The following is a 15579-nucleotide window of genomic DNA, read 5'->3' on the forward strand; positions in this document are numbered from 1 at the left end:
TGACTCTGAGGCCTCCCAACTGATGAACTGTTGCCACTCTGGTGATGAACTTGATGACCCACCTTCATCACCTGCCTGCCCTCTTTTCTTCTTTTCATTCCTGTTAGTGTTTCCTGGGATCTTTTTTCAGGTAAACTGCTGCTGCTGCTGCTAAGTCGCTTCGGTCGTGTCCGACTCTGTGCAACCCCATAGACGGCAGCCCACCAGGCTCCCCCGTCCCTGGGATTCTCCAGGCAAGAACACTGGAGTGGGTTGCCATTTCCTTCTCCAATGCATGAAAGTGAAAAGTGAAAGTGAAGTCGCTCAGTCGTGTCTGACTCTTAGTGACCCCATGGACTGCAGCCTACCAGGCTCCTCCGTCCAAGGAATTCTCCAGGCAAGAATACTAGAGTGGGTTGCCATTTCCTTCTCCAATCAGGTTAGTAGCTGCTAAGTCACTTCAGTCGTGTCCATAAAGTGAAGTCACTCAGTTGTGTCCGACTCCTAGCGACCCCATGGACTGCAGCCCACCAGGCCCCTCTGTCCATGGGATTTTCCAGGCAAGAGTACTGGAGTGGGGTGCCATCGCCTTCGCCATCTCAGGTAAACTGTTTGCTCTCAGATCCTTGTTTCAAGGTCTGCATTGGGGGGGTGCGTGACCCAAATCAAGACAGCGTCTGGCTGGGCCACTTTATTTTCCTGACTTATGGTATAGGATGAAATGGAAAGGGGTGTGGCGGATGGCCCCCTGGGCTGGGGGCAGGGAGAACTTGCTTTTCACTTGTGACCTGGGGACGTAGTACAAGATGAAGTTATGGTGTTCAGGCTGACTCTGCAGCAGGGGGCTCCAGACTTACTAGACTTTGGGACCCTGACTTCCCCCTCTGGGCAGGCCCTGTCTGCCAGACTGGCCTCAGGCCCCAGGGCCCTTGCGGGCAACCACAAAACAGAAGCCCTCGTTGAGGCAGAAGGCCTCTGAGTACTTGATGGGGCTGTACTGGCACTTTAGCACCTGGCAGCCGGCCTCCTGCAAGGCCTTCTCCACTGTCTCCTGCTCTAGCGAGAGGACAAAGAACTTCCTGGAGCCCACCATGTATTCACAGCAGCGCAGGGCCACCAAGGTGACCAGATGCCCGCCTGGCTTCAGCAGGCCAACCAGGTTCTGGATGGCTGCCCGGTAGGCGTCCACGTCACGGCAGGCGCACTCCAGGGCCAGCAGGCTCAGCACGCAGTCCGCTGCGGGCACCTGGGCAGACCCCAGAGGACGGGGCTGGTTCACATCACATGTCAGTAACCGCTTGACTGTCCTTCGGACCCGGGCCTCCTTCTCCTGCCACTTGCTCCTGTGGGGGAGGGTCAATGAGGTGACAACGACAATTAGGACGACATCCCCCATACCCTAGGGAGGGCTTCCTATGGGCCTATGGGGAAGATCATATTTCTCCCATTATATAGATGAGTAAACTGAAGCACACAGAGGTTGAGTGATTTGTTCAAGGCCACACAGCTGATAGGTGGCAGTGCATTTGACATCTGATTCCTCCTTCTCCTCTTCCTCCTCCTCCTCCTCCTTTTTTCTCTCTTTCTTTTGAATAACTCAATTTTAGCATATTGCATTATTAATTTTAAGGTGTAAAAGACATATAACAAACATTTGCCATTTCAGTCACTCTGTGCAATCCAGGGGCATTAACTGCATTCACAATGTGCGCGACTATCACTATTTCCTGCTTCCAAAACTTGTTATCCCCCATGCTGAAACTTTGCCCCCATTATGCAATATCCCCCCGTTCCTCCTCCCTGCAGCCCCTGACTGTAAATATCCTCCTTTAAACCAGCTCTTTCCCACAGCTGGGCCTTTGCTTTTGCCATCCCCTCTGCCTGGCTCTCTCTTTCTCCAGATCCTCTCATCCTTTTTCCCTCACATCTCCCAGGGAGCTGCTCAAAGTGCTCTTTCTTAGAGGAGAGGCTTTCTCTTGCCATCTGCTGGGGACTGAATTGTATCCCCATCATATTCATATGCTGAAACCCTAACATGTATGTGGATGTATGTGGAGATGGAGCCTTTGGCAGGTAAATAGAGGTAAATGAGATCATGAGGGGGGCCACTCATGATGGGATTTGTGCCTTTTACAAGAAGACAGACTAGAGAGCTAGCTCACTCTCCCTCTCCTTCTTCAGAGGGCATGGCAAGAATGCATCTACAGGCCAGGAAGAGCACCCTCATCAAGTTCAAGGACTGATCCTGAGCTCCCAGCCTCCAGAATGTGAGAAATGAGCGTTTTTCAAGCCGTTGCATCTATGACATTTCGTATGACGGCTCAAGGTGAGTAAGACACCCTCCCACCTAACACAGCACCCGTACTTCTCTAGGCCCCTGCAGCTGGAGAGTCTTTTCTAGAACACTTGTTTTTCCCTGAATCCCTACCTCCATCAACTTTGGGCACGTTGTGCTTTCTACTAGAATGTGAGGTCCGTGGGGCAGAGACTTTATTCACTGTGCTATTGCCAGTATCTGGAAGTGACCTGACTCTCAGAATGCTCTCTGTGAATGATGACAAGAATGTATGAAGCCCAGGCTTAGTTGATGCAGAGACCCTGTGCTCAGAGAACCTGAGGCCCTGTTCCATTTCAGGCTGCCCCTGTCTGTAATTGGGTCAGGCCCCCATGGCCCAAAGATGGGACAGGAATTTAAAATCTGTTCTTTGTCCTGCTCTAAGGTGGCCTCAAGGTCACTCTCCACATCTGGGCCTTGGTTTCCTGGACTCTGGTTGATGGATTCCCCCTCTGTGAACTCGGTGGGGAAGGTGCCTGGAGGGGGTGAGTGCTGTTGGTCTCTGGGACTTGGTAGAAGTGCTGAGGAGATAGATGCGGGCAATTCCAAGAAGCCCATGTCTTCCCATAACAAGTGCCCCTCCAACACTAGGTAAAGTGGAAGCTGAACCACTAGTTTTGAGAGGAAAGAGATCTGCGTGTGCTGGAGCAATCAGGGGAGCTTCCAGGAGGAGGAGGGACTGAAAAAGATCCCACAGGATGGAAGGGATGCAAAACATGGAGGGCAAATCAGGTAACTGAAGATTAGAGCCCAGGCAACTCTGAGGCTGAAGGTGGGACTCACTCAAAGGGAGGGAAGTGCTCTGGGCCAGAGACCCAAGTGGGTTAGGAACAAGCTATAGGGAGCTGGCCAGTGATACAGGGTGGCAGGCTCAGGCTCAGGCCTGTGAGGATGGGAGACCTCTTGTGAGAAGGATGGTGACTGTGGCTACCTGTCTCCCTCGAGTTCACACACGTATTGCACGGCTGGGGACCAGTCATAGGCCCCCAGCTCCTTCTTCAGCCACTTGTCCACCTCCCGGAGGTTGAGCTCCGTGTAGTCTGACATGATGATCTCCCGGAAGACCTCGCAGGCCGAGAGCAGCTGGTAGATGGTGGGGCCTGAGCCGATGTCAATCAGGATGTCGCCTCCCATGCCTCCTGCAGGAGAAAGCGTGTTCCAGGTGTTGGGGGCAGACACCCAACTCCATGCCAGTTGTGGTGGATGGAGATGCCAGGCTGTGCCCTTTCCCCAGGGTGACTCCCAGGAGATCCGACCCTGCCTTGGGCAGTACCTGGACTGTGTGAGGATTCCAGACCCTACGCCTGGGGCTCAGAAGGGTGAGAGGGGGTTGGGGTGCAGGCTGGTACATACTGGGTCCCCCTGCTGCCTCAAGGGTTGCTATTGGAGCCCCGATAGGACAAGTCCTGCCCTTCTGGGCAGCTTTCAGATTGACTTCTTGGTAGAAGCTGTATTATTGGCAAGTCTTCTGACTCTGGGTTTAAAGCAATGGTGAGAGTGACCCCACAGCGCCCCTCCCACCTCTTTGCTGCAAGGACAGAGCTTCTGATAAAGGATGAGAGCTGAGCCAGTGGGTTCAAAACTGGCTCAACCAATCACAGAAGGCAAGAGGATCTTGTGGTGAGTTGGGGGAAGAGCAATATAAGTACATCACCTTCCTCTCCCTGCTTCCTCCCTCCATCCTCCTCCATTGAAACCAGTCCATTTTCCAAGGCTTAATCCCAGTCCTTCCTCCAGAGTCTCCTCAGATTTCTCTGTGAGCCTTAAGCTTTCATTCATCTGTATTTCTGTGGACCTTGCTTGATCCCTTTCTTGGCATCAAATACATAGAGCAAGGTTTGTTGAATGACTGAGTAACCCCCTAGTTGTTCAGTGCACTCCCTGAGCAACTGTGCAAGGCAGCCCTGCATGAACTGATTTTGAGATTTTCTACTGCCAGTGACAGGTGGTCTGACCTGGGCTGGACACCCTGGTGTCTTGCACCTCAGCCTCCTTGTGTGCATGGAGAACTTGGGTGATAATCTCTGCTGGTCCCCCCAGCCTGACAACTCAGAGCAGAAATTTGTAAACTGAGCTCTGTGGTTTGGCTTTGGGTATCCATGAACCCTCTTAATTTTGTGTAAAAGATCAAGAGTGTTTCCGTGTTGTGTATATACCAGATCTTTCATCAGGTTTTCAACGGGGCTCTTGAGCCCAGGCTATAAAGCCGCTTTTATGTTACTGAAGGGGAGGCAAGCAATATGTTCATATCTATTGTCTCCTATCCCTTCTAGCATGGGTCTCTGAACCCCACAGTTCAGGAGGTACCTTTCCATTTCACAGGGCAAGAAACTGAGATGGACTGTTAAAGATTCAGGCTTGGTTCCTGGGCTGCAAATGTCAGTGCTTGGGTTCCAGAGTGGCCAACCAGCGACAGTCCTCGTGGGTTCACAGCTGGGCTGGCTTTGCAGCATCCTAGGTGAGCAGTGTCCCAGAGGACGGGTCCCCTGCCACCAAGAGCACTTCCTGTAAGGCGCAGCCCCATCGTCTCCCTGAGATGGAGACCAGACACTCACCTGGAGAGAAAGTTTCAAAGAGATTATTCAGGTTGAATTTCAAGACTTCGTTTTCCGCTATGGTGCCTGAATCGAAGGCATAGTAGGTCTTTAAGTAGTTCTGGGGTTGGAACTCTGTCTTGTAGTCCTCTCCTTTGTACAGCTCGCCCTCCATTCTGGCTGTGGACCTTTCTGCTTCTCCCCTGCTGCGGTTACCCATTTTATCTACCCTCTCTTCCCAGGCCCTTCCTATGGGGAGTTTCATAATCTCATCGAACAGACCCTCCCTCCCAGGGAGGAGCTGGAATTACACATCACAGAGTCAGGCCATATGTTAGCTTTCTGGCTGGGGTTTATCTGTTTGGTAGTCGTCAAAACACAGAAACACCAACCGGATGGTCAACAAATGCTCCTGGCAGGGGGAGCAGGGGTGGGGGGGGGTGAGGGGTGGGGTGGGGGGTGGGGTGGGGGGGTGGGGGGTGGGGTGGGGGGGTGGGGGTTGGGGGGGGGTCGGTCTCAGTATTTCGCTTCTGAGAGGTGATGTTTTGAATGTAGATGATGCTGACAGGGGTTAGATTTGGGAGAGAATGAAGCAGAGGGCCTGGGCCACAGAACAAAGAGAGAGACACAAATGGGCAAAGAGAGACAGACAAAAACAAAGGCATAGAGAGGCCCAGCATCTGGAATAGGTCAAGTATCCTCTCTTTGGTTTGCTGGGAAAATGAAACCCAGAAAGGAAAACCCTGTAGCATGGAAAACAGAATGCAGAAATGGCTAAAATTTCACTGACTGAGGTCAGTGAGTTTGCTGTTTAGAACTGTTTGTCCTGAACTTGGTTAAATATTTCCTACTATCTTCAGTCCCGTTAACTCTATTTGCTTAATCAATCCTTTATTTTTCTGGGGATAAAACTAAACGTAACCAGGGCCACCCAAAAGGTTGAGAAGCCTCTGTTTGCACAATCATTTTAAAAGTGTTGGCATTCATAAACAGAACGTGATTAAGTTTTGTGGAATTTGCTTGCATGCACTCTCACACACAAACACACACAGAAACGCACACACACATAACTACTAGTAAACGTGTAAAAGATGAATGAGGGCAGTGGGTTGTATCAAAAGGGTTGCCTGCACTTCTGAGTAGGTTTCAGATTGACTTCCTGGTAGGAGCTGGTCTGTTTCCGACAGTCTCTGGTTGTGACAACTTTCTGGTTCTGATACTGTGTTTTGAAAGATGCTACCATTATCCTATCATTGAAATGTACTCAAATCTTGCTCTATTATTTCCTGCACTGCATGTGAATCTACAAAATAAAAAGTTATGTTAAAAAAAAAAGTGTTTCCAAAAGGATAAAAAACAGAAAAAAAAAAGTGTTTCCAAATCTCTTCCCAAAATTCACCTAAGATCAGAGATTTCAGGTAGCAAACTCTAATAAGTTTTGCAAATGGACAAGTCTGGAGCCCTGGTCTGAAAAGTGCTGGGTGTGTCCCTCACACTCATCCTCTGCCTTCTTTGTGACAAACTATAGAGATGTTGAGACCTATTCACTCCTTGGAGATTAGGAAGCTGAAGGTGACGAGCCTTTTCCCAAGAGGGTTCTGGCAGCAAGTGACGGGGTCTAGGAGTAGATTTAAGGCCAGCGTCCAAAGCCAAAATAAAGAATCACTCCAAATTTATTGTCTCCTCATCACACTATCGGAGAAGGCAATGGCACCCCACTCCAGCACTCTTGCCTGGAAAATCCCATGGATGGAGGAGCCTGGTAGGCTGCAGTCCATGGGGTCGTTAAGAGTCGGATGACTGAGCGACTTCACTTTCACTTTTCACTTTCCTGCATTGGAGAAGGAAATGGCAACCCACTCCAGTGTTCTTGCCTGGAGAATCCCAGGGACGGGGGAGCCTGGTGGGGTGCCGTCTATGGGGTCGCACGGAGTCGGACACGACTGAAGCGACTTAGCAGCATCACACTATGCAGTCTAGCAGGGTCCCTTGGCTGTGCTGCTCAAACTAGTGTGCCCAGGAATCACCCGGGGATCCCGGGAGATGCAGATTGTGGTTCTTGAGATTCTACAGCCTTAATAATCCCAGGTAATACTGAGGCCCCCGTGATGTGAACAGCACAGCCCTGGGTCCTACTGCCCAGAATCAACATTTATGTTTCAGTATTTGGAGTTCCCACAGAATAGAACCTCTCATTTTATTTATTGCAATTACTAAACCTGTACTCTGTGCTATTTCCACTCAGTGGGAACAGGTTGGATTACGTAATAGATGATGATAGCACAGCTTCCTGTCCCGTTGGAAGAAAATACAGTTAGACTTCTCTCCAATTTGTGAGAAAAGAATTTTATACTCAAATTAAAAAAAAAAAAAAAAGAATTTTATACTCAAATTCAATTAACATAAAATCTGGGAGGATCACAGTGATTGGTGAAACTGAGTGTATCATGTTGTCCCCAGCGGTTCTTATTATCGATGTGCCTGCAGACACGTGAACTGGCAGTGGCTTGGCAGGACTGTCGTGTCACCGTGTGTGACCCCCGTGCCTGCTCGGTGGTCCTGGCACGGGGTCAGCATCGCTTCTCCATGTCTCTTTAAACGTGCGAGAAATGTCCATTTTCCGTGCCGCCTAATACACAGTACACAGAAGTTCAAGTTAACTTGAGCTACCTGCTCCTCAAGTGGTTGACAGGTAAGAGGCTTACAGACATTCATCATTATAAATAACCTTGTAATCAATACCCCTATGTAGTCAGTTTTTTCTGTATTTTAGAGTCAGGCTTTGGGTTGGATTCCTAAACATGTGATGAATGGGTCCATGCTTTAAAGCTTCCCTGGTGGCTCAGATGGTAAATTGTCTGCCCGCAATGCGGGAGACCCGGGTTCGATTCCTGGGTCGGGAAGATCCCCTGGAGAAGGAAATGGCAATCCACTCCAGCACTCTTGCCTGGAAAATCCCATGGATGGAGGAGCCAGATAGGCTACAGTCCATGGGGTCGCAAAGAGTCAGACACAACTGAGCGACTTCACTTTCACTTTAAAGCTTTTAGTATAAATAAATTAGGTAAACACTTGCCAAATTATGTTTCTAAGAAAAACAATGCTTTTTACTTTTTAACTGTTTCAGGACAAATATTTATTTTTTCTTTAATAAAATGTGTTAAATTTTATTTTTTCCTTTGGGTTTGTTTCTACCTAAGCTTTGAAAATCCTTCCCTGTTCAGAGTTCTAAAGCTGTCTGATTGTGATAGCTTCTGTGATTGCTTATTTAAAAAAATATTTACCCATTATTTTGGTGTTTGGTGTGAGATGAGGTTCTGTGTGGCTGCTGACAATTCACTAGAGAAAAGTATGTTTACATATGCAAGCTCTGGACTATTTCTTCACCCCACAGGCTCATGTGGGAAAAAAGATAACGGGATGCTGAGATGGTAGCTTTCCTAATATGGAGAATGAGATTGATTTTTTTCTCATCTGGTTGACACTTAAGCAATTTGTTTTCTTGATAGTTACCTTGAAAATGTTCTCCTGTGTTAAATTAAGGGAGAAGTCCCCTTGAATGGAAATTTCTCTGAGTTATTCAGAAGTCACTATATAGAAAGATGTTTAAGATGAGGCAGATATTCTTAAAAGAGTCTGAGACAACCCTGGCATGAACAAAATGCTGTCAAATTGATGAAGGCAAACCTTAGGATAGTGGATCTCTACTGGGGTGGGGGATGGGGGTGTACTTTGCTGCCCTGGGGTCATCTGTCCATATCTGGAGATGTTTGATTTTTCACAGTTGGAGATGAATTATCTGGCCTGAAATGTCAGTGTTGCTGACATGGAGACACCTTTTTTTAGAACATATCCATAAAAGATTTGATTTTGAGCAGATCACCCTAGCTCTGTGAAGACCCTTGGCTAGGCCAGACTCAGAATGTGAGTTGGGATGGAGAGGGCGGGCTGGTGGAGGTCAGAGGGTAGAAGTTTTGCAATGTCGGTGGAGCGGGGGAGGTTGGATCCATTCCACTGGGCAGCAGGAGGCACTGGAGGCCCCGAGTTGGGGTACACCTCGTCTGTCCATCCAGGACATCCATTGTAGCACAGTGAATGGAAGCGTGGTCTCTCTTCACCCAAGCTGGGCAGACCCTGGATGCCGAAGTCCCAATGCTGGGGTTCTGGGTACACAGATGTCCACAGTTCACTTTAGAAATATCAATAGATGCTAAGCCGAGCATCTTCCACACATCTCTCACTATTCACTCTCCATCCTTCTCCATTCTCTTGTGAACCCCAGAAGACTAACTTATGTGGACTATAATAGTGGCTCCCTTGCCCTCTGGAATTTGCTGGATACTGAAGGGAGGTAGGAAAGGGAGGTCTGGGTGTCTACTCTTCAGCATCTTTTCTTTTGGCAGTTGAGGAGGCCCTGTCTGTACAGCTCAGCCTTAGGTCAAGGGCGGACAATGGCTCCTCCTCGCTATTCCCCCTGGAGCACTTGGATGGTTGCTTTTGTGTGTTAATTTAGCTGGGCCCTGGGGCTCAGATCTGTAGTCAAACACTTTTCTGCATGTTTCTGGGAGAGTGTTTTTTGGATGAGATTAACATTTAAATTGGTGGACTTTGAGTAAAACAGACTGTGTTCCATAATGTAGGTGGGCCCCATCCAACCAGCTGAAGTCCTGAATTGAAGGACTGACCTCCCCTGAGCAAGAGTGAATTTTGCCAGCAGATGGTTCTCAGACTTGAACTGGCTGTTGAATTGGCTCTTTCTGGTTCTCCAACCTGCTAGTCTGTCCTGCAGTTTTTGGACTTGTCTGCCTCCATGATACTCCAGAATTGTGTGAGCAAACTCTTTAAATCTTTCTGTATGAATATTTTCATCCATGGTGGCTCAAATGGTAACGAATCTGCCTGCAATGAGGAGACCTGTGTTCAACCCCTGGGTTGGGAAGATCCCCTGGAGAAGGGAGTGGCTACCCACTCCAATATTCTTTCCTGGAGAATTCCATGGACCAAGGAACCTAGTGGGCTACAGTCCATGGGGTCGCAAAGAGCCAACACGACTGAGCAGCTAACACACACACACACACACACACACACACACACACACACACCACAGCCTGTTGATTCTGCTTCTCTGGAGGGCCCTGACTAACTAGACTAATTAGGTTATGAAACTGATTCTGAGAAATATTAAACAATTGTCCCAATACCTTTCAGCCAAGAGCATAACCTCTGCCCTCCTGGACAAAGAACAGGAGCCCCAGGCCTAGATCTGGAGAAGGTTCTGGCTGGAGTGTTCAGAGAGCCCATCCTGGGAGCAAAGCCTTTAAGTTCAAGGCTGACTGGGAGCTTGCGCTGCATGTTTGGTTCTGCCTGGATGACTTCCTCTGGGAAGGCAGATGGGGACAAGTGGCTGGGCTGAGAAGGAAAGGACCTGGGAAGATGGCCCAGGGCTGAGTTTAGGGAGGCCTGAAGCCGCAGTGAAGTGTGACTTCCAACAGGTTGTGTGGGGCCAGGCGTGGGGCCATCTGTCAACCTGCAGGGCTAGACTGTTCTCTGATTTCTTCCTCCCTAACCCTCCTGCTCCCCCAGGGCCAGTGGCCTCTTAACCTTCTCCCACTCTCCTCACCAGGACATTCCCCCCACTGTTCCCTGATCAAGTGTGCAGAGTGATGTTATGGCCATGAGAGCCCAGAGGCCACTGCCCAATCACCGTGTCATCGTGATGAGGATACTTATGGTTGAGAGGCAGGCAGATGCCGAGAAACATCTTATAGATGGCTTGACTGAGGCCCTTGGCGGCTGAGGGTCCTGCCAGTGAATCTCTGACAGGACCGAGACCCTACCCAGCACTCCTGACTCCCCATGTAGGGTTTTTCTAGAACCTGGTTACAGCCACACCCCGACTCCACTACAGTACCTGTATTTGACAGAGAGGATCAGGTAGGGCTGGGCTTGGCAAACTTGGTGGCCTTCCTTGCCTCACCCCAAAGTCTTAGGAGCTGACGGAGAGTATTTGGGAACAGGCGCTGTACCTTCCCCAGAACACTTCCTGCTTTCTTGTCCAGCACTCTGCTCCAGAACCCCCTCTTGCATAAGATCTACTCGAAGAGAGGGGTAGGGCCCCACCAGCTCCCCACTTCAACCCTCACTCCCTGAAACCCCAGAGAAGACCAAGTTTCCACCTCAGCTAGCCACCCAGACACCTTCCCCCATCCTGCATCCCAGTTGGTGGAGAGATGATCAAAGGGCTGCAGAGAAGGGGGAAGGAGGGCTCCCTCTGCTCACTGGCCAGAGGTCTTGTAATGAAACTCCAGGTTAAATTTGAACCTCTCAGCCATGGACAAGAGGTCGCAGTCAAAGCCATAGTAGGGAGGGTAAGGTAGTAGATGGCCAGGTAGTCCCTCTGGGTGGGAAGTGGCTTTGGTACCAGTGGTCCCCGTGAGGCTGCCGTCCATGGGGGCCCTGGGTGTGTGCCTCCCATGCAGCTGTACAGCAGCCAGGGACACGGCTTCAGAGTCTTGACGCTGTGTGTTAAAGACAAGGAAGCCTCTGGACAATGGAATATTGGTAAATGTTTCACGTGTGTGTGTGTGCTAAGTTGCTTCAGTCGTGTCTGACTCTTTGTGACCCTATGGACTATAGTCTGCCAGGCTTCTCTGTCCTCGGGATTCTCCAGGCAAGAATACTGGAGTGGGTTGCCATGCCCTGCTCCAGGGGATCTTCTCAACCCAGGGATGGAACCTGTGTCTCTTTGTCTCCAGCATTGTCAGGCAGGTTCTTTACCACTAGCACCACTTGGGAAACCCTCCTAAATGTTTCACAGTCAGCTCTAAAAAAAAGAAAAGTGCTGATATGTGGTGACTGACAGATTCCATACTGTGAATACTCCCACCATGGTTGATTTTAAGCTCCCAGTGGCTGAACAACTGGCTCACAAAATTCCCAGAAAATTAACCATTGGCTCTCATGAGCTGGTACAAGTCAGAATGAGTACACCATGGCTTCCAGACTAGGGCTGGCAGATTGAACAAGTAAAAGTATAGGATGCTTAGTTAGTTAAATTTAAGATAAACAAAATACATTTTAAAAGGATAATTGTATTCCCCAAATTGCATAGGACATATTATCTAAGTCTTAATTGTCCCTCTGAAATTCAAATATAACTAAGTGTTCTATATTCCATCTGGCATTACTCCAGCCCCTAATGGAAAGAGGCACAACCCAGGAGTCAGGGCTGCTGCTAACACATAAGGGCCTTTGTGCAAATTAAGGAAAGGTGCTCCCATAGAGAGGCAGACAGACAGACAGACAGAAATTGTAGAAAGGTATCATCTGGGCTGATTTATTGGGAAGAAATGTTCCCTCTGTCTCTGGAAGAACTATGAAAAGAAGGTGTCCCTCTGGGCAGACCGATTAGAGAAAGTTGTCCTTTCCTTCGGGCTGACTTGGTTCTCTCCCTGAGTGCCCTTCAGTCTCCTTTTCCCTGGAGACTACACCTCTGTGTGAGGTAAAACCAGCTTAGCTGGACACAGCAACCCAGACAAGAGTCAGGAGATGCAAATTCGGGTCTTGACTCTGCCATTTGTTGGCTGGGTGAACTTAGGTGAGTCTTTTCCCTTCCCTGGGTCTCATATTTCCTTTCGATGAAGTTGGAGAAATGGGACCTAATCTAATAATCTACAAAGAAGTTCTGGGAGCGGAAAATCATTGATGTGAAAGTGCTTTGAAAAGTAAAATGTTTGGTACAAACTGACTATGGGCTTTATTCCCCCAAATAAGAGTTGGAACATAAAAAAGAAATTAACGCACACACACACAAAAGAAAGTAGGGACATAAGCGGAAAGTTTAAAAAAAATAAAGTGTTGGAACAGCCCTTTGAAATTAGTACGATCTCTTTCCTGTACAGCCAGGGAGGGGGTCCTGAGAGGGTAAGTGGCTTGCCCAGAGACACATGGCAAACTGGTGACAGAGTTGGAGTGAGAATCGGGTTTCCTGACTCCTGGTCCAGTGTATCTTCCACTCCACTAGGGGTTCCCACAGGTTTGGAAGGGCATGGAAACCCCTCTTGGCCTTGGGTCTCTCCCAGTACAGGCTTGGTCAGCAACAGCAGTCCTGGCTCTTTCCGACATGTGTGTCTATTTGAATAGACCCCTCTCTGTACATGCCTCAGCCCCTTTCACATGTTCCTCAGTGGGATCTGCTGGGAATTGGATGAAAGCCTGCTCTTAAAGCTCATCGGCTCTGTCTCTCCCACCCCATTTCTAGATGCTCTGTCCTTAATGTGGCAGCTGCTTCTCAGACACTAACGGGGAAAGCTCAGAGGGGGTGTATACCATATGATGGCTGCAGGTACCCCTGCTCAAGCCCTGAGGAGAAAGGGGCTCCCGACTCTCCTTGGGCTCTCCCTGCTCTGTGAATTCTCTGTCTCACGTTGCACTCACCAGGCTCATCCCGGGTGAGGTTTATCCCTTGCCACCTCTCCTTAGAGGCAGTTTCTGTTTGGAATCTTCCTTGTCTTGTCCTCTAATCCACCTCTATGAGTTGCTCTGCATGAATCGTGCATGTTTAGCCCCTACCCTGCTCTTTATGAGGTGCTCATTATACCAAGACCGAACTCCTTCTGTGCCTGCACTGAAGGAGAGAGATAGATAACACATATACAGATCTTATGCTAATGTTAATAACTAGTACCCTCATAGCTCTTATTAAGTGTCAGCCACTTTAAAAAATATTTATTTTTTATAATTATGGTAAAATACACATGACATGAAATTTATAACTGTTTCAAGTGCACATTTGAGTTGCATCAGGTATACTCACATTGTACAATCATCACCGGCATCTACATTCATAACATGCTTTTTTCAACTTCACAAACTGAAACTCGGTACTCATTAGAAGACAACTCCCCTTGTAACCAAGCAGGACCCTATGGGGCCTTCCGGGCATAGATCACTCTCCCATATCCTCTGCTTAATTTCTTCTTTGAAGTACCCAGATAACAGCATCTGATGAATATCAACTCATTTCGTGAGTTGTTTTGCAGATGCTAAAACCACCACCAAATGGAAGAAATTAGCTACTTGATGACCATGAACATGTAGCCCCCAGACCTGCTGGCCCTAAAGACTGATAATATTAACTCCTGCAACACCGTCCTGTTACCGCACCATCAACCAACCTGAGAATTGTGCACAAGCTGACTTACATATTCTGGGACTCCTTCTTCACCCTCCCTCCCCTGAAACTCTTTAGGGAATTTGAGTGTTTTGAGCACCATCTGCCTTGGACTCATTTGAAAAGACCCTGATGCTGGGAAAGATTGAAGGCAGGAGGAGAAGGGGACCACAAAGGATGACATGGTTGGATGGCATCACCGACTCAATGGACATGAGTTTGGGTAAACTCCAGGAGTTGTGATGGACAGGGAAGCCTGGCAAGCTGCAGTCCATGGGGTCGCAAAGAGTCGGACACGACTGAGCAACTGAACTGAACTGACCCCTTGCTTGGTGCCCTGCAAAAAATGCTGCACTTTTCTTCACCACGTAACCTGGTTTCAGTAGATTGGCTTTACTGCTTGGTTAATGTTGGATCAGTCAACTTTCTTTACTGTAAAGTGACTATTTTCCCCTTGGTAATACAGAAATATCTTACAGACAGATACTTTGAGACTATAAAAAATACCCCATTCCTCACCAAATTTTACCCACTAGTTTTAGCACCCATTAATGATTTTTTTCTTTTTGGCTGTGCTGAGTGGCATGCAGGATCTTTGTTCCGCATGAGGGATTGAACCCGTGCCCCCTGGATTGGAAGCTCAGAGTCTTAACCACTGGATGGCTAGGGAAGTTCCCATTAATGATTCTTTCTTGCCTGAGTGAATTATTATTATGCTAGTTGCCGAATGGTGATTTGTTAATTCTATCATTTTTCTATTCAATACATTTATTAGTTGACATACAAATGTAAAAGGAGCTTTCCTTCTTTCTTTCTCTGCTTTGTTTCCTACTGTAAATATGGACTCATGGATTCTTCTTTTATTCCATAGGTTATGACCTATATTATTGTTATCAATTCCTTTGATGCACAGATTTGGCCAGTAGGAGTCCCTTTAAGCTGGCTGTGTGTTCTCTGACACGTCACCATCATTCTTGGAGCACTTCCTTACTGAGTTGCTCTTGTTTGTCCCTCTCGAATTAACCTAATGCTAACCAATATAATCAGGCACAGGAGTAAACACAAAGAACTGAGGGCTCTTGGCTGCTTCTTTTGCTTTGGTTCCTGAGACCCATCATGAGAAACACTGGGCTGGATGAAGCCCAAGCTGGAATCAAGATTGTGGGGAGAAATATCAATAATCTCAGATACGCAGATGACACCACCCTTATGGCAGAAAGTGAAGAAGAACTAAAGAGCCTCTTGATGAAAGTGAAAGAGGAGAGTGAAAATGTTGGCTTAAAATTCAACATTCAGAAAACTAAGATCATGGCATCTGGTCCCATCACTTCATGGCAAATAGATGGGGAAACAGTGGAAACAGTGACAGACTTTAGTTTTTTGGGCTCCAAAATCACTGCAGATGGTGACTGAAGCCATGAAATTAAAAGATTCTTGCTCCTTGGAAGAAAAGTTATGACCAACCTAGACAGCATAATAAAAAGCAGAGACATTACTTTGCCAACAAAGGTCCATCTAGTCAAAGCTATGGTTTTTCCAGTAGTCATGTATGGAACAGA

At 48.1% G+C, this 15579-nt stretch overlaps 2 protein-coding genes across 4 annotated transcripts in view; one reads left to right on the forward strand and one right to left on the reverse strand.

Annotated features, from left to right (window-relative positions):
• Window positions 1-655: 655 nt before the first annotated feature.
• On the reverse strand, window positions 656-5197 carry INMT (indolethylamine N-methyltransferase). Its single transcript, XM_027539463.1, has 3 exons — window positions 4870-5197; window positions 3246-3453; window positions 656-1322 (listed from the first exon to the last, which is right to left on the reverse strand). The coding sequence occupies exons 1-3, from the start codon at window positions 5111-5113 to the stop codon at window positions 893-895; spliced, it is 882 nt and encodes a 293-aa protein (XP_027395264.1). The 5' UTR covers window positions 5114-5197; the 3' UTR covers window positions 656-892.
• MINDY4 (MINDY lysine 48 deubiquitinase 4) overlaps window positions 1768-15579 on the forward strand; it is a 145571-nt gene continuing 131759 nt past the window's right edge. Inside the window, exons 1-2 of one of the 3 annotated variants that reach the window (XM_027539461.1) lie at window positions 1768-2062; window positions 2161-2305. The gene's annotated coding sequence lies outside the window, so the exon portion shown is untranslated. Of the gene's footprint in view, window positions 2063-2160; window positions 2306-7308; window positions 7541-15579 lie in introns of those variants that run through there. The other 2 variants (XM_027539458.1, XM_027539459.1) reach the window with 2 other exon arrangements.

Source organism: Bos indicus x Bos taurus, chromosome 4 (assembly GCF_003369695.1).
Source record: "Bos indicus x Bos taurus breed Angus x Brahman F1 hybrid chromosome 4, Bos_hybrid_MaternalHap_v2.0, whole genome shotgun sequence".
Taxonomy (NCBI): domain Eukaryota; kingdom Metazoa; phylum Chordata; class Mammalia; order Artiodactyla; family Bovidae; genus Bos; species Bos indicus x Bos taurus.

Excerpts from the sequence above, each read along its gene's own strand:
- INMT (XM_027539463.1), bottom strand. The coding sequence starts at position 5,113 with ATGAAACTCCCCATAGGAAGGGCCTGGGAAGAGAGGGTAGATAAAATG. Across the intron at positions 3,454-4,869 it reads CTTTGAAACTTTCTCTCCAG|GAGGCATGGGAGGCGACATC; the intron begins GTGAGTGTCTGG and ends TTTCTCCTGCAG. Across the intron at positions 1,323-3,245 it reads TGTGAACTCGAGGGAGACAG|GAGCAAGTGGCAGGAGAAGG; the intron begins GTAGCCACAGTC and ends CCTCCCCCACAG.